Source organism: Pan troglodytes, chromosome 8, assembly GCF_028858775.2.
Source record: "Pan troglodytes isolate AG18354 chromosome 8, NHGRI_mPanTro3-v2.0_pri, whole genome shotgun sequence".
In the NCBI taxonomy this organism is placed as follows: domain Eukaryota; kingdom Metazoa; phylum Chordata; class Mammalia; order Primates; family Hominidae; genus Pan; species Pan troglodytes.
Window position 1 is genome coordinate 28,764,199 of NC_072406.2, and position 25,826 is coordinate 28,790,024.

A 25,826-nucleotide genomic window follows, 5' to 3' on the forward strand; every position below is an offset into this window, starting at 1 on the left:
CTAGAGCAAGAGATGATAAGCATTTACATTTTCTAAAAAGACGAATGTTTTCAACAAAAGAATAGCCAACCTTACAATCAGATAATACCTAATATTTTTCCCCTTGAGGAAAAAATGGTTAAAAAATCTTGAACTGAGTTGAAATCAAAAGGTACACAAACCTTAAACTGTTTCCAAACAAGGAAGAAATTAGAATGTGGCTTAGTCACGTAAAATTCAAAGACTGAGCGAAGTCTCTGCCAAAGGGAAATTGACGGAGAAAAAAGTAGTGAAGGAATCATTTGAGATTACAGATAATGTCCCTTGTAATGTTTACAGCCAAAGATAGAATCCTAAGTGCTCTCCCGTGTTTTCTATGCAACAGAGCCAACAGTAACCTGGATGTTCTGCTAAAAGAACATTTTAGAATAGGTCCTTTGTTTCGTGAAGTCAGGGGGGGAGTGACAAGAAGGGAATTGAAATAAAAATATGAGTGGAGCTCTGGAATATTAAAAACAAAACATACTCAAGCTTTGTTTTTGTGCTTGTTTATGCGTTATCTGCAGGTAAGTATTTGTAGATGACATTTTTCTTCCTGTTTTTGCTTGTAGAGATTTTATTATGAAATGACATCTTCAAATCAAAGTGGTTATTAAACACCATTTTTATAAGTTGTGTGTATAATTACTTCCTTTATTCTTATTTATTTATTTTTATCTTAAAGTGACTTTAATAGAGAAATGAAGAGGATTAAAAAATATCACATAATTGGCCGGGCAAGGATGGCTCGTGCCTATAATATCAGCGCTTTGGAAGGCCAAGGTGGGTGGATCGCCTGACCCCAGGTGTTCAAGACCAGCCTAAGCCATATAGCAAAACCCTCTCTCTACAGAAAATACAAAAATTAGCCAGGCATGGTGGTGCACACCCGTAGTCCTAGCTACTTAGGAGGCTGAGATGAGGGTTTTGCTTGAGCCCAGGAATCGGAGGTTGTAGTGAGCTATGATCACGCTGCTGCACTCCATCCTGGGAAACAGAGCAAGACCCTGTCTCAAAAAAAAAAAAAAAAATACAAGAAAGAAGAAAATGGGATGATTATAAACCATTCCTGGAGAAATTAGGGTTTATACTGATTTTCATGTTTGAAATAACAGGGAAATGAAAGCTGAGTGGAGAGTTGCAAATACTCTTGAAAAGAAATGGAATTATTTTTCCCCTCTATCCAACTTCACTGTCAACATGGAAGAGTTAAGAATAACTTAGGACTATTTTTTTAAAAACTACTTTATTAAGATGTGACTGACATACACAAAACAGCAGTACATATTTAATGTATAACATTTGATGACTTTGGAGTTTTTTTTTTCCTATACATTTCTTCAACAGATACTCAGGGATTTTAAATGACTGTTAAAGATGCTCTATCATTACCCATCTAGATTTTTTAATTTTTTGTTTTTTACTAAGAAGATCATTCAACTAAAACAAACAAACAAAAATCATGAGACTAGAAGTGTGAATAGAGAATTTTATATTCCCTAAGTTTTTTAATGCCTTTAAAATACCAACATCACAACAACAGTTTGTTAACATCTATTTAGAAGAATTACTTTTCATTACATTATTCAATCATTAAAATGGACAAGGTCCTCAGGGGGTGTGGTATTTGGAAACTAGTAGACATTTAATACATTTAAGCTAAATGAACAATGCTATCAGCAAGTATTTAAGGAGCACCTACTCTACACCTCATCCTATGAAGGAAACGTGAAACTTGGGCTTTACCCTTAATTGTGAGTTTGTATATTTCAGACACTGAGGGACTTTCTCCGTTATTCTACAATGTATTTTTAGTAGTTTTCTAGACCAAGTGATTAAGGACACTGCAGAACTGGAGGATGCTTTGAATGGGAAGATTCATGTTCTGATAAGGAAGGGGAAGACTATAAATAGCATTGTTGTCATTTAAACAAATAGTGGCATTGAGGAATGGCAAATGAGGAAGACCAGGCTGTTCCTGGTCATAATTCTGACAAGGTGGACCAAGAAGAAAGGGAAAGGACCTTGTTTCCCTTCCGGTGTCAGTCCAGGCTTTTATCAGTGCTCATCAGGGATTGGCTGGACCTTCTTCCCTAACCAATAACGAAAACCAGGCTTCCTGACATGTGCTTGAAACTGACAGGAACTCAGTGCAAGGCTAGAAAAGTCAGTGAAGACAGGGAGTTAGCTTGGGAGTTTAGCTTTTTGATCGCATTGGTAAGCTTCTTCTTTCAGCCAGTCTTGTTCTCTTTTTTGCTTTAGCTCTCAATCTTTGGCCGATCTATCTTTGCACTGTGGCAAAGAAAGACATTAATACTGTGTAAGCCCACCCCTGCTTTGTGGCTCATTGCTGTTATGATTTAACAAAAGAAGGTAGCATTTTGCTGTCTTTCATTAAGGAAGAAACTCTCAGCTAAGATGGCCCTTCTTAACATTTACTTGACTTCAAAAATATACATAGCTCTTGACTTCAAACAATTTGCAGGCATTACCTTGTTGTTGCGTTCGATCCCAACGTAATCTGCCTCTTCTGGTATCATTACAAAGAGTTCAGCTTCATATGCTCCTTCCCCTTCATTTCTTGCATTTATTATGAGCATAAGGTGATTTTCATCTCCAATGATTACCTGATGCTTATCTCTAAAAATGCAGTTTAAAAAGAAGGATTAGGTACTCTACTTCTTGGCTTCGTGAATATTTTATTTAAGGATTTATAGAGGAGGAAAAGAAAAATGGCAAGTGCAAAAAAAGAAGATGGACCATCGTGAAGAGATGGTAGGAAGAGGCAAGAGAATCATCTCTGGGTAAAAAGGGCAGGAAAACACCCAGTAGTGTTGGTAAATGTTTAACAACCAGTTCTCAAAAAAAAAAAAAAAATTGATTTACAGCATTTTCAGATTCCAGTGGTGTAAATCCATGAACCGTGGTCATTTTCAAGCTACCAACATATTTATCAATCTACCAACAAAATTACTGCAAATTTAACATTTCACTTACAAGCCAGAATGAAGCAGCTTCAGCACTTCACTGAAAACATACATTAGGAAGAAAATGGGCAATGGAATAAAAGGAAGAGAGGTGGTTTAGAAAGTAAGAGGGATAGATTAATGCAAGGGAAATAATGAGAGGGAAGAAGCAGGCAGATACAATAAGATCTTAAATCACTGGTAGAGGACTTCAAGGTATTTTGAAGACATGCAGTTCACTTAGAACTGCAAATCAAACCAATAGTTGGAAATGCCTACTCCACTTTTTAATCTTACTTAAAGCGATTGCATTTGAAGTTGATAAATTATGAAATTTGGGGGAAGTCCCTCTGAGAAGTTACCAAGCAGATTCCAAACACTGGCAGTGAGAGAGTTCCTGGGAGGGAAAGAAACACAAATCTGTTTCTTGACCACAGAATGTTTTACATCCTAGTCCATGCCTTCCCATAACAGAATACAGTGCAATTTCCAGTGCTGGAATGGGGGCGTCCATTACTGGCAACTGTGAAGCCCTTTGATTCTTTTCAATTTTGTGACACCTTCTGCTTTACTCCATAGAGTGCTATTTAGGTTTATTTATTCAATAAGTTAAAATTAATTTTGTTTTGACAGTTTTAAGGATGGCTTTGAGTCATGGGGTGCTGAAAAAAAGTTTGGTTGAAGGTGTAGATGGAACCTGCCTGTCTGAATCCTTTGTCTACTTGACTGAGGCAAGTAAACATAACCCGAGCCACCCCATCAATGAGTTTACTTTCAACAAAAACATTTTTTTCCCACTTTTGCTGAAAGATGAAACGACCCAGGCAAAATCTTAGGGTGTGTCATTTGACACCAATGACAAATAACTGACCCAAACCACAGGCTAACCCAAAGTGTAGCCAAGCTCAAGAATTTCACGCAGCATAGTTTTTGGTAGTCATTGGAAGTGTATACTTTCTCCAGAGAACCTTTACATAAATACCTGTAATTCCATTAGATACAAAGCACACGTTTAGTTATTTAAACTTACGGTCTAGCCGACAGCTTCAAGTCAGGAACACACAGATTGTCTTCTCCACAGTCCACCAGAATGTGAGCCTGTGTTGTATAAACACACATCAGGAACAATCTAGGAAAATCTGATTCACATCCTTTTTCTTGAAAATTCTGAATGGTGCCACAAACGGAACCAAAGCTTTCCTCTCACTATGCATGACTCTACCCAAGCCAATAGCCTACATTTCTCAGTGACCTCCCAATACAGGCTACTTTACGTAATAGCCCAATTCCAATGCACTCTGAAATATCTGTAAAGAATGCAACTCTGCCCATGGCTTGAGGATTACAGGCTGTATTGCTTCCATTACAGCCACATTTTGAACAAATTAAATCTTGATTGCACAAGAGGAAAGGCTTCCGAAAAACACAATCATGCAGTGTTTCAGGAAACATGGTAGGAAAACTCCCAAATGTTCCATGTCTGCATGCAGAAGTAAAAATGAAAGGAGCTGGCTTTAGTCTTAAAGCCATGAGAACAACACCCCAGAGAGCTTGCTTGAGAAAATGCCGTCAAAGACTGTGAAGGACTTACCTGTTCACTAACAATGTTTTCTCTGTAGTAGTTCAATATTGGTTTCACTTCCAGGCCTTCTTTAAAGGTGGATTCGTCCAAACTGTAATTCAAACTAATGTTGATTGGAGATAATTTATCTCGGAATTCAGTTTCATCCTAGGAAAAATAATCACAAACTCAACAGAGGCTCCATGAAATAGCTGCAAGATGTCAGTCTGCAAAAGTCAGGCAACACTGGAATTTACTCAATGAAAGTGAATGATGAAACAATTATCTTTGCAGCAGGCTTAGATGGAGGCTGATTTATGTGGTATATAGTAGCCAGCATACCTAATATATGTGCAGTGATGAAATCATTTAGAGCTGCGGCTTCATTGAAATACGCTTCTGGAGCCAATCTTTGGGTTCTCCAGACCTTCAACAACTCATGCAGAACTGGTCAAGTTGCAAAGTAAAAGATTACACGTGTATATCATAAATGTCACAAAAAACATCATGAATTTGGATTTTTGTTTTCGTGAGGTTGCCAGAATTTATGAGTTCTCTCTTGGGGCTCAGAAGAAGAAAACATCTTGATTCTCTTCCTCTCATCATCTTTTTAAGCCCTTGCCTGCATGAACTTCAGAACACCTTCAGGATATTTGAAGTTCTTTTGGAAAAAGAAACAGAACTCCTTTAGTAGAGAGGGGTAAGCACCAAACAGCAAGCACTAAACACACGGTGGATATGTCACCCTTCAATTGTTTGCCAATCAAGGGTCAGGTATCCAACTTTTCATTCTTGAGTGTGATTGTGAACCTGTGATCTTCCCTAGGGTGGTCCTTGCTAACTAAGTCCCCTAATGGAAAAGAGAAATTGAGACAGTTATCACAACCTCACAACCGGCAAGGTGAAGATAGGTAATTGTGTTATAAATATTTTTACTTTAAAATTTCGGTAGGTTTTGAAGTCATTGTAAAAAGACATTACTTTAAAGAAGATAATTATAAGTTACTTCTAATAAAAGCTTTGAATGCCTAAATATTTTCCTGAATTGGCTCTGAAACATGCATTGATAAAATCTAACAAGACATACTCACATAGGAGAAAAATTCACATAAACTGTGTTGCACTTTTATGTATTTTGGGGAGGAGGTGGGTAGAAATGAAAACCATGTGAGCTGAATGCCATTATAAAGATTTTGATCAAAATGAAAAGAAGCCTTAGAAATTAATAGCAACACATCATCAGGTTAGTTGAAGTCAGGGTCAAGAGGAGAGTATTTGACCCTAAAATAAAGTTTCCTGCTATGAAAATGAAAACAGACAGATGGGGGTCTATGCAGACAAACATGATGGTTAAATGGAGAAAAATGGTTGGAATTTGGATATGAAGGTGAGAGGCCAGAGAAGTCTTTCTGGAATACTTACTCGAAGGTAAACGGTGAAATCCTGGCACTGGTGGGATTTCTGCCTTTTTATCACAAGAGGGAAGACGCGATGAGCCTGATGGCTATCAAGGAAGAGCGTCCGTTTAATAGCTCCTTTCTGTTTCAGGGAATCTAATTGCACCTCTGCCATCAAGACTAAAGGACAGAAGTAAAGTAGAGAAAAAGTATTCAGTGAACACAGTGCTCTATCAGAGAGATGAATTTCCATTTCAAGTTGCTTATTCAGGAAACAGTTCTTTTTCATAGTTGAGACCAAGCATGATAAATGAGCTGGAAAAATTGTATAACATACTCTCCAAGCTAAAAATGTTTTATAATGGTTTTATAAAAGTTGTCATTTTCCCTACAATTATATGTTCTTATAAATAATAGTATTACCAAGTACTGAAGTAATATTTATTAGAAGGTTCCATATATGCAACAGATATCTTGGTATTCCTCAAGGGTTCTTTCATTTTTTATGGTCTGTGCAGAGAAATGGTTACTGTTCAACTTTCTTAGTATACCACAAGAATGTAAAAATGAAAACATGCTTACCTATTGTGTTTGCAATGCTCTGGCCTGTGACAGATGCACATACTCTTAAAGAAAAGCTATAGAAAATAATAGTAATTTATTGGTTAATAAAGTTTTGAATCTAAAGTAGAAGCCTTCCTTTACCTAATCCCAGATAACGAATATCATTTTCTCTATATATTTCTAATTACACACACACACACACACACACACCCCTTCTACCAATTGATCTCAACACTAATACAATCAAGACAAGTGACATTATTATTACATGGAAGGTAATACTGGAAAATAGTACAGGAGGTTAACTGATTTAATCAATTGCTCAATTAATCAATTACTTGTTGCTTTTATTCAATGAATACAGGTCAGTATCTTCCATGTGCCAGGGAGGGAAGAATTAGGCAGCAGAGCAAGAGGATAGCTAGAGGTAAAATGTGGAGGTGAGTAAGAATCTGGACCCATTTGAGGAAACTGAAGAAATTCAATGTAGTCGGGGCACTGAGCAAGATGGCAAAGTTGTAGGAGGCAAGGCTGGCTTGGTGGATCGGTGAGGAACAGGGCTTTGAAAGTCATGCTAAAAAATGCAGATTTAATCTTCAGAAGCATGGAGCACATGGTATGCTTAACTTAAAACACCCACTCTGCTTGGAAGGAGATGAAATTTGGCAGAACCTTGCTACAGTTGGGGTAAGACTGGAGGTTGAGACGAGAAGAGGGAGGGGAGAAAGAGAAAACAGGAAGTTTAGCATGGCTGTCTCAAGCTAGGTGGGCACAATGATATAGGAATAAAGACAATCAAGAGAGGGCAGATGTCCATGAGAGACACTTTGGAGTTGTGCCTTGAATACACCATCACTACCATTCAAGGCAATGTCTGCACTGGCTTATAGGATGATCTGCACTTGGCTTTGGTCTGTGGCTACAGATGGAATGAGAGACGACTGACTCCCTGGCTGCCTTTGTTGAATGAAAGTGCTCACCTCTCCCTGAAAAATTCCAAGCCCTAACAGCTATCACTAGAGATGGGGCCTTTTCACATTTCTAGGAAAGTGAAAATATAAGAAAATACTTAAGTATGGTTTAATGACAGTCATAAACTTTTACCTGTAAAATACTATAGTATGATGTGGATATTTCTACTGAATTCAAAGGGAGTAAATAATCCCCAATCATACTTTAATTATGTGTCAGCTTCCTGTGTCAAATATAATGAAAAAGTGTCACATCTGGGATTCATCTATCTGCCGTGACCTCAGTCAATGTCTCCCCTCAGGGTAAATAATTTGCCACATACCATTAAGCCAAAAGTTTCCTGAAATGTCTACGCTATTACAAGTGTTTATTCCGCTTCCCCAGAGAAATCACTGATTCCAACTTGCTTCTGCTTCAATTAGAATTATTCAAGAAAGATGAAGAGTTAATCACATCTTTCAATTTTGTAGTAAGCCTGGCTTTCAAAATTAGAATTTTTCTGTATCCAACCTTGTTGAAAGTATTTGGGTGTATATTCAAATCAGCCAATGATCTTTTTTTCTATTCACCATTAACTGTGTAGACCAAAGCCATTAGCTTTTATAAAATAAATTCCTATTTGTAATGAAATTATCAACATATATACATTAAAATCATTTTAGATACAGTATTTTTAATACAAACAATTCAAAATCAATAACAAATTTTTAAAAAGGAATAAAGTTATACAAATGAACATTTTTTTTTCTTATGGGATGGTATATAGTTGATAAATGATATTATCAGCTAAAGGGTTACTATTTATTTATGAATTACATGTCAGTATAAATCTCTTTTTCTTTCTTAGCTCTCTCTTTCTGTTTTCTGAATATCATTACCAAATGGATGACTTTAACTTTTTTCATACAAGTGTAATATCACTGCTACAATGTACTGAATTCTCAATAATAGCACTCCAACCTAAACCTGCCAGTTCATAGATTACTTTAGTGGAAAAGAGTCTGTGAAGTCATAATTTTTCAAACTCTGCATTATGATCTAAAGAAAATTTCAAGATTTTATAGTAGTGGGCTGATGTGTTCATTCTGAATTTAGGAAAACATACTATATTATATATAAGCACACATACATCACAGGTCATATGGAGCATAGAATTAGGATCACTTGCAGGCCTACAGCTAATTACAAAGTATACTTGGGTCATTAGGGAAAGCTGTAAACTTTTATTAAATTAGAATTAAAATTTCAAACTAGAAATATTGGTCATTTTCAGTATGGCCCATTAGTCTAAATAGGTCTGATTAGAACAAAAAACCCATCAAATCAATCCAGGTCCCTTATTACATAAATTCTAAATTAAACTGTTTGTGGACAGTGCTTTTGATATGGCCAGAAGGCAGGGTGATACACTACATGATCTTCTGAGGCTAGTCCCAACCCAAGCACGGTTGGAATAATGATTCTGCATTGTGACTGTGCTCACAGCTGTCTATGATGAAGAGAAAAATGAGATAAATGTGAAACACGATTTAAAAGTACAAAGCAATTCATTTTACATTCTCATCAGTTTTCAGTCCTATTTCAGTGAGAGCAAATAGCAGGTTTCACACAGTCACTCACATCTGACAAGTTTTTTTAATCAGGTTGGACAACTGGGTCGTTACTCACTTTTACATTTCTAAAATGAAGTATTTCACTAGTTTTTCTTTTTATAATTGGTTAGTCACCAGTTATATTAATATTTGTTGAGCTGGCTTTTTCCCCCCTTTTTCTAACTTAGAAATACCAATTAAAGATAGATACTTTATAAAACTACACCGCTGTTTGAAAGACACAGAAATCCACATCGATGGAAGTGAAGAACTATTTGCCAAGTAGAGTTTATGTGATAGTTTTCAGATGTATGATATAAAGTTATATCAAATACAGACACAAATAACAGCAGAGAAAATCAACAGAGACCTTTCAGTCATTTTGGAAAAACTAAGCTAAGTTCCTAAAATAAAGAAAAAAGAGAATCAAAGAAACACATTCTAGACTGAACCAGCTGTTAACTTTCTGTCTTCTGAGGCTCTTAGGCACCATTCACAAATTTAGCATGTGAAAATAAGACTTCTTCCAGAAAAATGTATGCAATGGAAACAAATATAATTGTAAAGGGATATACATTTGTCCACATAACAAATTGCACTTTATCTTAATAATATGATTAAATGCAGTAAGAAAATGGCTCATGAAAAGAAAGACATTTTCTTGTTAAAAAGTAGTATTCTTTCCATAAAACCAAACAGAACTCTTTTTTTTTTTTTTTTTTTTTTTGAGACAGAGTCTCGCTCTGTCACCCAGGCTGGAGTTCAGTGGTGCCATCTCAGCTCACTGCAAGCTCTGCCTCCCAGGTTCACGCCATTCTCCTGCCTCAGCCTCCCGAGTAGCTGGGACTACAGGTGCCCGCCACCGCGCCCAGCTAATTTTTTGTATTTTTAGTAGAGACAGGGTTTCACCATGGTCTCGATCTCCTGACCTCGTGATCTGCCCGCCTTGGCCTCCCAAAGTGCTGGGATTACAGGCGTGAGCCACCGCGCCCAGCCCCAAACAGAACTCTTAATCTGGTTTAAAAAAAAAAAAAAAAAAAAAAAACACACACTTCAGTCTTATACAAATATCCATTAAACTAAAAACCCTTAGAATCAATTATCTAGTTCAAAACAACAGCATTCTATATCAGAGTGTACCACATGTGCTTAAAGGAATTCAGTCTAGAAGTCCATTCTGTTATGAAGGTGTGAACATGAGCCTATTTGGGGGAAATACTGAAGTTTTAATACTCATGAACAAGTAGCAACTCTCACAGTTCATTGTTCATTTAATCATGCATGGGTAAGGATAAACGCTGGCTCTCTGACATATTTTCTCAGATCAGGTTTTCATTATACTATTTTATGGTTTTAACCAAATGTGCCCAGGGCATTTTCCAACTCTTTTCAAGAGCAGTTAAAGAAGAGGATGCTCTCCCGCCACACTCCCCAGCTCCCAGCAATAGGATGTTTTTCAAAGAATTCTTCAGGGTCCTCTAAGTCCCCACCCTCCACCCTCAAAAGCTTTGACTCCAGTATGAACTCCTGTCAAAAGGCCATCAACAACATGTTAAAACTGGCTGGAAATAACTTCTCTGGGTCAAGAGTGGTTAGTTCTGCAATTCTGACATTCTCAGAAACCAAAAATACTGTCTGAGTTAGACCACGTCTCCTGAAAAATAAGGGCAAAATATTAAACACCCCAAGGATTTGTTGATCTTTCAGAGGGTATACCCTGAAGGTATTAACCAACATAGTGACTTCTAACTCTTGAGGACCTACATATTGGGAAACAGTGGTATTTTCTTGAACTGTGTTATAGTCAAGTTCCATCTTGTACTCCCTCCAGATGGCTGACAAAATTCAGAAGGAACACTTTCAGGAGTCATATCAGCCAGCTTCTGAAAGTACAAGCAAAGCCTCCATCATCCAGCAAAAGGAATAATTCAATCGCTATTCTTAATGACAGACACAAAAATACAGCTTATGGCACAAAAATCTTGTATGTGTTCCTTCTGTCTAGCTGTGCATGCTAAGTTACAAAACTGGTATCTGTTGTCAGCATAGAAAACCCAGTAAATTAACCCAGTAAATTGACTAGTTAGAAATGGGACATCGGCTGGGCACGGTGGCCCACGCCTGTAATCCCAGGACTTTGGGAGGCCAAGGCAGGTGGATCACCTGAGGTCAGGAGTTCGAGACCAGCCTGACTAACATAGTGAAACCCCGTCTCTACTAAAAATACAAAAATTAGCTGGGAATGATGGTGGGTGCCTGTAATTCCAGCTACTCAGGAGGCTGAGACATGAGAATCGCTTGGACCTGGGAGGTGGAGGTTGCAGTGAGCCAAGATTGTGCCACTGCCCTCCAGCCTGGGTGACAGAGCAAGACTCCATCTCAATAAATAAATAAATAAATAAATAGGACATTATATGTGCTTGAAAAGCAGTATCTATAAGCATATGCCAAAATGTAAGAGTCTAGGTATTTTGTTATATTTTTACCTTGGTTAGTGTTTATTTTAGTACACCAAGAATCTAAGAGCTATCTCCAAGATTTGTTTGACTGGGAATTTCCCCAAATGTTTTTATACTTCTCATCTCACCTAGAGCCTGTAGATTAGAGAAGTAGCCTTTGAATGGTAAGTCGATAGCCAAAGATCAGCATCATATCATAGGTTCTCTTGAAAGACTAACTCCTTGCTACTCAAACTTGGGCCACAGACCAGCAGCAGCAGCATCTCTTGAAGCTTTTTTCGAGAAATGCAAAATCTAGGCCCTACCCCAGACTTACTGAATCCAAATCTGTATTTTTCACAAGATACCCAGGTGATGTGAATTCACATTGGAGTTTGAGAAGCACCGGACTAACTCACCAGGCAGCAGATGTCATAGAGTCTGGAACCTGGCAAGTTTTATTTTCAAGATTGATAATCATTGGGTGCAGCAGAAGCTGGGCATCTACAGTCACAACCGGTCTTGCTCTGCAGGGAGAAAATGCAGGGTTTGTTTGAATAAAACACAAGGGTGATAGGCAGGCAGAAGCCCACTTCACTGCATACTGAACTCAGTAGTAGACAGAATACTCCACAGGCCATTGCCAATGTTCTCAGCATTTGTCCCAAGAATTTTGCTCACTGCATGAACAGCTGGGTATCACACTCAGCTAATTACCTCAAAACACATCTGGAAGCACACAAATACAAATAAAGAGTGCTGTGGGTCTGTCAAGCAAAGTTGCGTACACAACCTAATTTCATTATGAAGTGGGCCTCCAGTATTATGGCAATATTGCTGTGAAATATTGCTCTGCCACCTGCTAGCATATCTACATCCGTATCTGATGAAATACATCATCTTACAACAATTTGTGTTTGTGAGTACTTGAAGTTTGCAACTTTTCATTGATAATTTTAATTGTGTGAGTGCTTGAAGTTTGCAAATTATCATTGATAATTTTTAAATTTCTGTTGACAGTTTTCAAGCTGAGCTTTGCAAATTTAGCTAAATACACGAAGGCGGGTTTGCAGAATAATTCTGTACATCAGCCAGAGAAGTGGTTCTCAATCCTGACTGCACAACATAATCACCTAAAGAGCTTTAAAACAAATTCTATGCCCAGGCCCTGCCACACCAACTGAACCAGAACTTATGGGGTAAGGATCAGACATTGGAATTTTAAACAAACTCTCCAGGTGATTCTAATACGTAGCCAAATTTGAGGAGAGAGACTGACAGAGTGTAAGTAAACTCAATTCCAGCCACCCAGATGAGGATAACAAAACAAAAAAGTATTAATAAATCATGGGGGAAGGGAATAGAGCAGATTTTAAAGCTTAGTTCCAAGATATGATCGTTGGAAGCCAAAGTCCTCAAATGACAGGGAGAAATGAAGCCATGTTGGATAAGTTTCCCCCCAACAAGAGGAAGGGCTGTGTCTTGGGGCTGAATGGGTTTACAGCACTGCTTTAAACAATAAGCAGTGGGCCTGATGGGATTTCTCCTTAGTTCCTTCAAGCCACTTCTCTGTATTTTGTTACATAATTTTGCTTTCAATACTGTGTTAGTTCCACTCCTTGGAAAAGCAGGTGATAAAACGGAACTAGATATGCAAGAGATGTACTGGGATCAAACACTTATGAGGAAAAGTGGGGAGATAGTGGAGGGGGCTGGGAGTTCTGATCCCTGGAAGGATCAAGGGAAGGACAGAGGACTGGGTAACAAAGTTCTGGCCTGGGCAATGGAGAGTCCTTGAGCCAAATTTGCCCGTGAGAGGAGTTCCATGTCTTGCAAAAACAGGCCTACATTTGTATTCTTGTTGTGTCCGCTAATTGGCTGGGAACAGCTCATGGAAAACACGGCCTTGGCATGAAAGTGGCGGATTGGAAGCGGAGCAGCTGAGCCCTGTGCCCATTCTGCTCCAGCAGGTCTGAGTGGTGCACTCCATGGCCACCGCAAACCCAAGCCCCATACTTCAGACACCTTGAGGGTTTTGACTGATTCTCTAGAACCTTAAGTGGGATATGGCTGGTACAAGTCAACCCTCTTTGAGTTTGTCTTGGGACTGACGAAGAAGGAAATCTTACCTATTTGAGGAAACTTAACCTTAGAATATCTCTGGAAGCCGACTAGGTTAGCACTATGCACCTAGTACACCCAGCTATGCCCTCGGCCTTTTGTCTTGATATCCTGACCTAGTGTCTTAAATTCTCATAAGTCATATGACCTTTTTTTGTTTGTTTGTTTGTTTTTGAGATGGAGTCTCACTCTGTCTTCCAGGCTGGAGTGCAGTGGCACAATCTCTGCTCACTACAACCTCCACCTCCCAGGTTCAAGTGATTCTCGTGCCTCAGCCTCCCGAGTAGCTGGGATTACAGGCGTGTACCACCATGTCCGGCTAATTTTTGTATTTTAAGTAGAGATGGAGTTTTGCTATGTTGGCTAGGCCAGTCTCAAACGCCTGACCTCAAGTGATCCACCCACCTCGGCCGCCCAAAGTGCTGGGATTATAGGCATGAGGCACCGTGTCCTGCCATAAAACTTTTTTTTTTAAAGAAGCTAAAGTTGAGCACCACCTCTCTCCCAGTTACTATTCTGTGTACACCACACGCATATTCTCACTGAATGCTTTGAACAAAGGTAACCTTATAAATGTTGTTTTTATCCTTCTTTTACAGATCAGAAATCTGAAACTCTGAAAGTGATAAGAACTTGCCCAAGATTACAAATAAGTCAGTGTATGGAATGTCCAGGCTTGGAATCCATAGCTGTTGTATTTGAACTGTTTTCAATACTTGCCTTTGGAGGCTACCAACTCTTGGAATGTTCTATTCCCTAACTTAGTGTCCAGTTTGATTATAGAAGCCAGGATAAATAGTAACATTCTTCTACCCTGCACCCCTTCTTTACAAGTGAACATTTCAATGCATTTCCAAAGCAAAGAGAATAAATCAAATTCAGTAACATCTAAAAAGTGGGTCATTTTATAAGATCTGCTTCATTTCATATCTTATTTAACATTATGTTCATAAAATCTGGAAGTTTGGTCATGCAGTATGAGAGTAAAAATGCAAAGGAAAGAAAGAGTGAGAGCAAAAAATACCTCTAGACTTTAAAAAGATCATCTAAATATTCCCCAGAATAAATCGTTGGAATGCTCTCTTTAAGGCGAAACTAACAAGAAAATGTATTTGAAACAATGAGAAAAACATTAGAATACTACCAACCACATACCTGTAAACAGCGACTTTTCCTGTTCCAAATGCACCCACAATCAAATCTTAAAAAGACAAAAACACAGAACACATGCGTGAATTGTATAGAAACAATTTACTAAGTCCAAAATCGTAAGTAGCACATAGAATACCCCTACATGCTGATGGTACGAGAGCCACAAAATTAGAAGAGAAATCACACCTTTCTTAAGGCATTTTGGAAAGGATGTTGGAGCTTCACTATAACCAACATAATAAAACGTCCATCAGTGGATCTCAAACCCTTCTGTGCTTAGGAAGGTCAATTTCTAGAAACTCATCATCGCATCACTTTTCCTATCCTCCAGGTTCAAGGCATATACACCCAGGGAAGGAAAAGGGGAAAGTCAGCTGCTTAGTGTCTGCTAGGTACCAGGCTCATTGCACATTTCGTGTTATCACTCTCACCAGTGAATACCCTATGAGGAAGGGTTATTAACCCAGAAGTGGAACGTTCTGATTGTCATTTTGACACAACGGTTTGCTCTTTACAAATAGTATGGGTGGTGAGTATACTTTTGGCAAAGCAATCAGTAGTATATAAAATAACTAACATACTATAATGATCTGAAATAACAACAGCAATCCTAATAAATAGCACATGGAACAGCACTGTATGCCAGGAGTCCTTTTAAAGGATTTCCTTTGAATGATTCCTAACAAGAAGGTAGGAGGTCTTTATTATTAGCACAATTTTGCAAATGAGTCAGTTGAGACTTAAGAAGGCTAAACTGTAAATTTCCTAACATTCACACAAGTAGGTAAGTGGTGGAACTGGGTGACTGCAGTGGAGCAATCCTGGACTAGGTAAGGGGGAATGGTCACAATTACTTAGGTGATTGGCTAACATAGAGGTCAAACTGTCTTTTTTTTTTTTTTTTCTTTTTTGACAGAGTCTCGCTCCATCGCCTAGGCTGGAGTGCAGTGGTGCAATCTCAGCTCACTGAAACCTCCACCTCCAGGGTTCAAGTGATTCTCCTGCCTCAGCCTCCCAAGTAGCTGGGACTACAGGCACCTGCCACAACGCCTGGCTGATTTTTTGTATTTTTTGGTAGAGACGGGGTTTCACCGTGTTAACCAGGATGGTCTCGATCTCCTGACCTCATGATCCACCCGCCTCCGCCTCCCAAAGTGCTGGGATTACAGGCATGAGCCACTGCACCCGGCGGGCTTTTCTTAACCTCATTTACAGTGGCTGTCCCTAGTAGAAGCAATCAAACACAAATAAAAATGACAATGGCTAAATCTGCAGAGTAAAATTCAGATGTAAGAAAACTGGACCTCCATGGAACCAACCTAAGTGTCCATCAACAGTGGATTGGATAAAGAACATGTCGTATATAAACACCATGGAATATTATGTAGCCATAAAAATGAATGAAATCATGTCTTTTGCAGCAACATGGATGGAACTAGATGCCATTATCCTAAGTGAACTCAGAAACAGAAAATCAAATATTGCATGTTCTCACTTATAAGTGGGAGCTAAAACAATGAGTACACATAGATGTAAAGATGGTAATGATAGCCACTGGGGACTCCAAAGGTGGGGAAGGAGGGAGGGAGATTAAGGATGAAGAATTACCCACGGAGTCCAATGTTCAATATCTGAGTGATGAGTATGCTAGAAGCCTAAACCCCTTTATGCAATATACTCATGTGACAAACATACACACGTATCCCCTGAATCTAAAATAAATTTAAAAAAAGAAAAAGAAAACTGGACTTGGTAGAAATAAGTGCTACAGAAGAAGACTTACAATAGTTGAAACTATAATTGGTTAATTCTAGCACAACGCGAATGAAAATAGAAAAACAAAAAACAAAGGTGGAGGGAGGTCCTATTTGGCCACTCCATATGGAAAACTACGTCAGGAATTAAATTGGTGTAATAGAATTTGTACAGAAAAATGATTTACAGCCATATTCCCTTTGGCACTCACCTTTTGCACATGTGATGTTGAGTGTCAACTTGATCAGACTGAAGGATGCAAAGTATTGTTCATGGGTGTGTCTGTGAGGGTGTTGCCAAAGGAGATTAACATTTGGGTCAGTGGACTGGGAAAGGCCGACCCACCCTGAATCTGGTGGGCACCATCTGATCACCTGTCAGCACGGCCAAAATAAAAGCAGGCAGAGGAACGACAAAAGACTAGACTGGTTCAGTCTTTTGGACTCCATCTTTCTCCCATGCTGGATGCTTCCTGCCCTTGAACATCAGACTCCAAGCTCTTCAGCTTTGGGACTCGGACTGGCTTCCTAGCTCCTCAGCTTGCAGACGGCCTATTGTGGGACCTCACCTTGTCATCGTGTGAGTCAATACTCCTTAATAAACTCCCCTTTATATGTTCAGCAATCCTATTAGTTCTGTCCCTCTAGAGAACCCTGACTGATACACCGTACATGTGAACAGAGAGAGACTGCAGATGATTCTCCCCCTGAGGGCTTAGTGTCCCTGAGAATGGCTTTTAGTCAGTTACAGGTAGGAATTAGAAAGTGAGTGGCCCAGCTTCCTTATCAGTCAAGTGGGATAGCTGAGGTCTATTCTTTGACTTTGCTTTCCTCAGCCAGGTTGGGCCCTGATTGCCCGTAGTGGCAACTGGCTTGATGATGATCTTTATTGCATTCTTCTTTTCCATGTCTCTCTTCTCTACCTTTACCAGTATTTCTCAGGATTTCTTAAATGCACTGCTTGTTTTCTCATCTTTGTCTTAATGCCTGCTCTGGGACAACCCAACCTAAGACACAATAATACTTGTTAAAATTTAAAAAAAAAATGATCTGAAAGTTCTCCAGGTCAAAACCACTGTCAGATGTCTTAGGTTTTATGGATACAGAATCAGATTCAGTTATTAGACTTGGAACTTGACTCCAGAGCTCCATATTTAAAAACATGTGCATGCTGATGTTCAAATAAGTCGAACAGACGTCATCTAAAGAGCTCCATATTCATGACTTTAAAGAACACGTTAAGCAAAGGGCTACACCTTGGCCACCTACGACTCATGGAATAAAACATTCTTTTGTAAGGGTTTAAATCTCTGAAGCCAGATGCCGAAGTTTCTAAGTTTACCAGTTTTTAAAATTATAATGATAAATTCTATCAGAATTTCAATTTTTCAATTATGTTTACATGTATTCTTTCTGTTACATTGTCTCTTCTAGCAGATTGGTACTTTTTTTTTTTCTAAATCAGAGAAAAAAAGAGCTACCGATTTGAAGAAACATGAGCTCTGTTCTTCCTGTGTAATTACAAACTCCAATATTTAGACAAGCGTAACACAGGTGGCCCTGGCCTGAATCCATATCTGTTGACATGACACCAGATAGGAGAGCTCTGTTATGAAAACTGATTCACGATGAATTATGTGCTTTGTTCTTGGCCCCAAATAAGGTGAAATATTTATTTAATAAGATTAGACATTTTATAAATAACAGGCGAATTTTAAGAATTGATTCTCCGGAAATGGCAAAGAAAATAAGACTGTAAGCCCTTCCAGGGCAGGAATCTTTACGTTTGCACATCCCCAAATATTCATGGAATGGTATGGGTTGAAATAAATGAAGAAAGAAATAACCTTTGCATGCATGTTACCAGGCACAGTGCCAGATGCAGAACAGAGACTTCATAAATGCCTGATTAAATAGGGAGCATAAGTAATAATGTAATAATAAACTAAAGATACTAGAGATGAAGAAAATGAAACAATTAAAACCGACTAATGTCAACTGCAGCTAAATTCTGCTGGAGTTTTGCATGTATACTTCAAGGTGTTGAGATACACACACACACACACACACACACACACGTTCCAGATTCTAGAAAGTAATATAAAGTCTCCATCACAACTAGATTGTCATTATACGTGAGAATTTGAGGGACACCCTCCCAACGGTAATGAGACATGGGCTTTTCCTTTAGGAACTTTAATTTCTGTGCCTTCGGGTGGGAATTTTTTCTACTCTGGAAAAATAAAATAACTGGCAACACAGGCCACAATTTTCTTCATGAGAATGTGGTCACAGTTATTCAGAGGCAAAGAAAACAGTTACCTACCACAAAAGTATGTTTGCCTTTGAGACACTACCTTGGGAATATGCCTGCTAGAAAGAGCCAGAAGTACTTATGCTCGGGACCTTAAAATTGTCAGATCTCTCCAGGGGAGGAGAACTGATTTGCTGGTTTGTGTTTTGAATGAATTTCTCTTTTCAAAATATGTGGTTGGTTTTGGAAAGCACTACACTGCTTCCATCTATACACACATAAGTATAGAAGTTTGTGTATGCAGCGTATCTGTTATATATCTGTTCTATTTATATACACATACATTTATATTTATGCTGGAGTGTGTATATTTATGTGTGCACGTGAAATAATATTTAAATAATACTCAGAAATAATATTTTAAGATATTGCATAATTCTGTGCTTAGGAATTTAAATGTTAATCTAGAGACAAAGTAGTTACGGGGCTGGTATTTGAATTTATAACACTTGGAACATTTTTTTCTCCCTTACTTTGAGATAACGGGTCTGATACCATTATCTATGTTTACTTCCTTTCTATAAATGCCTTAAGGGCAAATTGAAAACAAACAAATAAAAAACTTTGCCTTTCTCTATACATAGACACTTAAGCTGGCTTTTTTTTTTTTTTTTTTCCTGGAGGAAATAACTGACAATTAAAATTGGGTTTTTCCTTTCAATCAAAAACTGTTCCCAAACTGCTGGAGGCCTTTGCTATTGCCTCACATTGCCTGAGAAACATAGTTTATTTTCTTTTTGGCTTTTGATGGAACAACTGAGTACTTTTAAGGAAACAAAAAGGGGACATTGGCATGAATGCAGGATCAGTTGGCAAGAAAAAAAAACCCTAAAAATGTGAGGTCATAGGAGATGCATTACACCTATGTTTTGTATTTTATTTCTTGCAAATCGTTATTTTTAAATGAGGAAGAAGAGCCAAACCTTTAAAGTGGTGCTTGGTTTGCAGAGTCTGATTTCACTAATTTGGGAAAGAAATTTTAGTGTTGGAAGAAGTTCTATTTGAAAACATCAGCTTTGTTTTGAGTGTGGATCTGAGGTTTGGATTAGGTGGGCAGGAAACAGTGAAGGGAGGGAGAGTGGACCCCTCCTAGGGAACGGTCAGGCCAAAGGGGAAGATGAGGAAGAGCTGACAGTATCAGATTAAAGAATCAGTCAGGCATGGTGGTATACAACCTGTAGTCCCAGCTACTTCAGAGGCTGAAGTAGGAGGCTCGCTTGAGCCCAGGAGTTTGAGATTGCGGTGAGCTATGATGGCGCCACTGCACTCCAGCCTGGGAAACATAGTGAGACCCCATTAAAAAAACAACAGCTGGGCACGGTGGCTCATGCCTGTAATCCCAGCAATTTGGGAGGCCAAGGCAGGCAGATCCCCTGAGGTCAGGAGTTCGAGACCAGCCTGGCCAATGTGGTGAAACCCCGTCTCTACTGAAAATACAGAAATTAGCCAGGCATGGTGGCGCACGCCTGTAATCCCAGCTACTTGGGAGGTGGAGGCAGGAGAATCACTTGAACCCGGGAGGTGGAGGTTGCAGTCAGCGAGATCATGCCACTGTATTGCAGCCTGGGTGATAGAGCAAGACTCCATCTCAAACAAAACAAAACAAAACAAAAAACAAAAAAGAATCACCCAGAATCATTTCAGGGGAGCAGTCTCTGTGGCCACCCAAGCACCTATACTTCCTAAGCTAAGTCACCTTCTTCCTGCTTTCTTCTTCCCACTTCTCACTCTCATCTCCTTGACAGATACACTGATGTTTATATCTGTTCCCAAAAATGCCATTGGACATCTTCTTTTTCTGGAATTAAAAAACATTTACTATTTTAGAATAATTCCAGACAATGAGAATGGCCACCAGGAATTTCCAAACAGATGTGAAACATGGAAGTGTCTATCTTATAGTTGTATAAAAACATTATGATTAATCAAAAGGGAAGACCTCCTTAAACATGACTAAAAATGTAGAAATCACAAAGGAATTTTAAAATCTAAATGACTTTTATAGCAAAAAAACCAAACCAAAACAAAACAAAACAAAAAAAACCACATGAGCAAGGTTGAAAGAGAAACAAAAGCAACAGGGTGAAATGTTTATAATGTATATGCCTGATTAAATGTTAATATTTTTCAATGTTTAGAAGAATGTTTGGCACTTGGTAAAAAAAAAAAGTTAACATTGATTATTATGCCTAATCTGTAAAAAATTCATACAAATTAATATTAAAACTATAAACATTCTCAAAAAGATTACAAACAGCCATTTCACATAAAAATAAATATCTGTGACTAATAAATATATGAAAAGACTTCAACCTTACTAGTCATCAAAGAAATCCAAATGAAAGGAACATAGATATATCATTTTTTAACCTTGTGAATTGGAAAAGATTAGTACTAGGCGGTGTTGGTTAGAGAGCAGAGGTACGCTTATAGGCTGTTTGAGGGAGTATAAATTAGCATTATTTTCATGGAAGGCAGTTTGTTGATATGTATGACTATGTGTACCGCTGACCTAGTTTCTACTTCTAGGAATTTATCCTGAGGATATGTTGGACAGTTGTGTAAAGATAGATTAAGAAAAGCTAATATTCTAAACGTTTTAAATATAATTGCCTCCTTTAAGTGCTACAACAATCCTATGAGAAAGATACTTTTATTATCCCCATCTTAGAATGAGAAAAATGAGGTACAGAGCCCGAATACAGTAAAGTCACAGGACCAAAGTTTAAACCCAGGCAGTCTGGCTCCTGAACCCACACTGGGTTCCTTTTTACACTGCCTTCTAGGTGCACAACTACATGCTGTTTTTATTCTCTCCTTAAGCCTTTAAAAAAAATTAAAGATATGGCCAGGCATAGTAGCTCACGCCTGTAATCCCAGCACTTTGAAAGGCTGAGGTGGGTGGATCACTTGAGGTCAGGAGTTCAAGACCTGCCTGACCAACAGGGCAAAACCCCGTCTCTACAAAAAATACAAAAATTAGCCTGGTGTGGTGGCAGTTGCCTTTAATCCCAGCTACTCAGGAGGCTGAGGCAGGGGAATCGCTTGAACCCAGGAGGTGGAGGTTGCAGTGAGCCGAGACTGCAGCACTGCACTCCAGCCAGGGTGGCAGAGTGAGACTCCATCTCAATAAATAAATAGATATAAAAATAAATAAATAAAGATACATTTTATTATGATAAATTTCATCCTTTTTAGTAAGCAGAGCTAAGAGCTTTGATAAATGCACCCAGACCTGTAACCACTTCCACAACAAGACAGATAACAGTCCCATCATGCCCAAATGTCACCCATGCTGTTTTGTAGCCAAGCCTGACCTGTCTCCTAACCCCTGGACTCCACTAATCTATTTTCCAGAACGTCATATAAATGGAGCCATACAGCCTTTTGGGTCTAGCTTCTTGCACTCAGCTCGGTGCATTTGAGATTCATTCACAATGTTGTGTGTTCCAGGAGTTCATTTTTTTACTGCTGAGTAGTATTCCACTGTGTAGATGGCCCACAGTTTATTCATCCATCCCTGGCTTAGGGAACCCTGAGGTTTTTCCAGTTTTTGCAAAGTCACTGTCAACATCGGTGTACAGGAGTTTGTGCATCAACAGGCCAATTTTGACTTGCCCGTTGTCTGTCTTTGAATCTCTCTAAAACCTTTGAAGACTTCTTTGAAACACAGTGTTGTATGTCAGGTGCAAAATTAACAAGTGGCAGCTGAAAAATCAGCAATTCTCAACTCCAGTTCACTTTGCTACTGGCTTCTAAATGACATTGCACAAGTCAATCTTCATTGCTGAATCTCTGGTGGTCTTTAAGTTTCTCTAGATGAGAAGGGCAAGAGCTCAGTAGCATTTGTTGGAGTCTGATGACTGCATTCTGGGCACTTTGATGTACAATCCAGGACTCTGCTTTGCTTTTGGACTCAGCTTTGTTCCTGCAGATTTAGGGACTCCTTGTGCCTCCACTGAGAGACAGCCAGTTTCTGGCTTTCTCCCTGGCTTCACCAGACTGGACTTCTTCCCATTCGCCTTCATAACTCAGCTCTACAGACGCCTGACTCCTGTCTTGGCAATACGACTGCCCACAGCTCACAGAATCTCCTCCAGGAACTGCCCATCACTGCCCAGGTCCCATCCTGCCAATCCTCTTCCCACAGCACCCAAATATTTTAAAGACGAACTAAGGCCATCAAGTATAGTTGTTTAGATAAACCAACCCAAGTTTGGCTCACTTTCATACAATGATGATATTAAGAGAAATAAGAGAATTCGAGATAACGTGTCCAATGGTGGGGTTACAGATGGCGGATACATCTGGCAATGTCCACTTGTGAGTGGGCTATGAAATTGGCTTAAGTGTCTGGCATTGCAAACACAGCTCATGTCTGTGGGAATCCAGCATTTAGATAAGTCTCCTTGACTTTGGCAAACGTGTTAATCTAAAAATAGAAGTTGCCTGTCTGCCTTGCTTTTTTATTGCAACATGCAAAATATTACTGAGAGGAAGGTTATGAGTTGAGGAAGAAATGTTTGAAAAAAAAAAGCATGATTTTATCCCAGAAAGTAATAATCCTAACAATCTGTCTGAAATGCTTCCAAATGAACTCTGAAGAAAAACATTTATGAGTTGGAACATGGTATTAGGTTGCAACATTCTAATTTACTGGGGGATTGTTTTCCTTTTAAAACAATCCCACAAAAAATAACAGCAGAATATCAAATGATGAGTCTGCCTTATGAAAATAGTTTTCTGTATATTATTAGCATCCTATGGCTACAAGAATGATCCTTCCGCCTTCAACTGTTTGATCCTAAACTTGTTGTATTTCGTGTCACCGTATCAAAGGCATTTAACTTTATCCTCGTCATGGGCCACACTGAATCACATGTGTGCCATCTGTGCAATTGCTGAAAGCCCTGGAGGAAGGTTTATTTCTACAGTACCAGTGTCACTTGTATGTAGCTGCCTATTGGAAAGGGTTTCACAGTCTCCAGAAGAGCGTGATAGCTCACAAAGATGCTTCCCTGACACCTAGCCTGACAGATAAACTCCTATTGATAAAAACCTAATGGGACTTGATGATTTCGCTAAGTGTTTTAGGCAGAATTGTGTCCCCCCCAAAAAAGTCTTATGTTGAAGTCCTAACTGCCAGCACCTCAGAATGTGACTGTATTAGCCAGCACCTCAGAATGTGACTATATTAGGAGATAGTGATATAGGAGTTAAGAAGAAATTATTTAGGCAGATATGAGGGTACGGGAGTCCTCAGTAAGGTTTTCCTTTTAATGAAAAGCAGCCCCCAAATCATTTTCTTTTCTAGCAAAGAGCAGCCTATAAAATCGAGCTGCAGACATAGACAAGCAAGCTGGAAGATTGCATGGGTGAATGCTGGCATCTGTGCCAATAAGAAAAGGCTACCTGGGACTAGCCACGTTCAAAATGGTGGCTCCATCTTTGCCAGCCAGGTATACAGTAAGGAACAGGCAACATGGCACCTGCCAGGCAAAAACTCCATTTGCATGATAAGATTAGGGTGGGGCAGCCAGCTTCCTTGCATGTTGTATAAATGTCACACCTGGTCCAACCAATCTTTGGGCCCTATGTAAATCAGACACTGCCTCCTCAAACCTGTCTATAAAATCCAGTGCACTCTGGAGAGAGAGAGATGTTCTTTCTTTTCTTTTCTTTCTCTTTTTTGGAGACAGTCTCACTCTATTGCCCAGGCTGGAGTGCAATGGCTCACTGCAACCTCTCCTCCCGGGTTCAAGCAATTCTCCTGCCTTAGCCTCCTGAGCAGCTGGGATTATAGGCACTCACCACCATGCCTGGCTAATTTTTGTGTTTTCAGTAGACACAGGGTTTCACCATTTTGGCCAGGATTGTCTCGAACTCCTGATCTTGTAATCCTCCCACCTTGGCCTCCCAAAGTGCTGGGATTACAGACATGAGCCACTGCACCCGGCCTCCTTTCTCTTTCTTTTGCCAATCAAATCGCTGCTCCTAAACCCAGTTCTTGTGTATATCTGCACCCTCGATTCCCTTGTCGTGAAACAATGAACCTCAGGTATTTACCCCAGACAAAAACACTGCTTTAGTAGGGTCTTTAAAGAGGTAATTAGTTTAAAATGAGATCATCTGGGTGGGCCCTAATCCAATAGGACCAGTGTCCTTATAAGAAGAGGAAGCTAAGACACAGACATATGCACAGAGAGAAGTCAACGTGAAGATGTAGGGAGAAGATGACCATCTACAAGCCAAAGAGAGGCTTAGAGGAAACCAACCCTGCTGACGCCTTGATCTTGGACTTGCAGCCTAGAGAACTGGTAGGAAATGTATCCCTGTTTGAGCCCTCCAGTCTGTGATGTGTGATGGCAGCCTTGCGATTGACGGAGTTGCAAGGGAGATGGGAGAGGAAGGGAAGAACAGGTACACAGGTGGTTCCCTATACTGGACACCCTCATCTAAGAACCCATTATTGAACTTCCAGCATGAGCCAGGTCCCACCCTAACTGCCCAGGATTCAGCAGGGGGCTTTAAAAACAGACACTCCCCCGCCTTCCAGCTACTTAGAGTCTATCAATCAACTCACTGAGGGGTCATATTACAAACACAGGCCAGGATCCACTGAATTGAAGTCCCTGGGTGGGACCTACTTTCACTGGATCACTCACATTCTGATAAGATCCTTCTCTTTCACATGTTTGAGAAGAGGAAAGAGCGTAAGTTTCTGCAATTAGTATGCAGCAGCCCTCAGGCACAGAAAAGAGAGGAAACAGGATGAGAGGGGCTGAGCATCCCCCAGACAAGCTTCACCTGCTTCACTCTTTAGTCTGTGGTCTGGTTGGACCGCCAGCTTTCTGGCTTACGCTGGCTATCTCGTGAACTTCTCTTAGGGTTGATAGTTTTCAGGTAACCAGCTATAAATGTAATTGCAGGAAAACGTCAGTAAGAAAATCTAAAAGGGTTGGCATATAGAAAGAAGA

The 25,826-nt window shown here is 39.4% G+C and overlaps 1 protein-coding gene and 1 long non-coding RNA gene across 4 annotated transcripts in view; one reads left to right on the forward strand and one right to left on the reverse strand.

Annotated features, from left to right (window-relative positions):
- Window positions 1-25,826, reverse strand: part of ITGA8 (integrin subunit alpha 8) — a 212,455-nt gene that overhangs the window by 88,069 nt on the left and 98,560 nt on the right. For all 3 annotated transcript variants that reach the window (XM_507671.8, XM_054660790.2, XM_016962719.3), the window contains exons 14-20: window positions 14,785-14,830; window positions 11,928-12,035; window positions 6,525-6,580; window positions 5,968-6,122; window positions 4,576-4,713; window positions 4,015-4,082; window positions 2,511-2,658 (exon numbers count right to left, since the gene is read on the reverse strand). In XM_507671.8, the coding sequence (XP_507671.2) occupies window positions 2,511-2,658; window positions 4,015-4,082; window positions 4,576-4,713; window positions 5,968-6,122; window positions 6,525-6,580; window positions 11,928-12,035; window positions 14,785-14,830 (719 nt within the window). The remainder of the gene's footprint in view (window positions 1-2,510; window positions 2,659-4,014; window positions 4,083-4,575; window positions 4,714-5,967; window positions 6,123-6,524; window positions 6,581-11,927; window positions 12,036-14,784; window positions 14,831-25,826) is intronic.
- LOC129136250 (uncharacterized) lies at window positions 6,869-14,519 on the forward strand. Its single transcript, XR_008537716.1, has 3 exons — window positions 6,869-6,946; window positions 12,529-12,707; window positions 14,229-14,519. It is a non-coding gene; the product is annotated as an uncharacterized LOC129136250 (long non-coding RNA).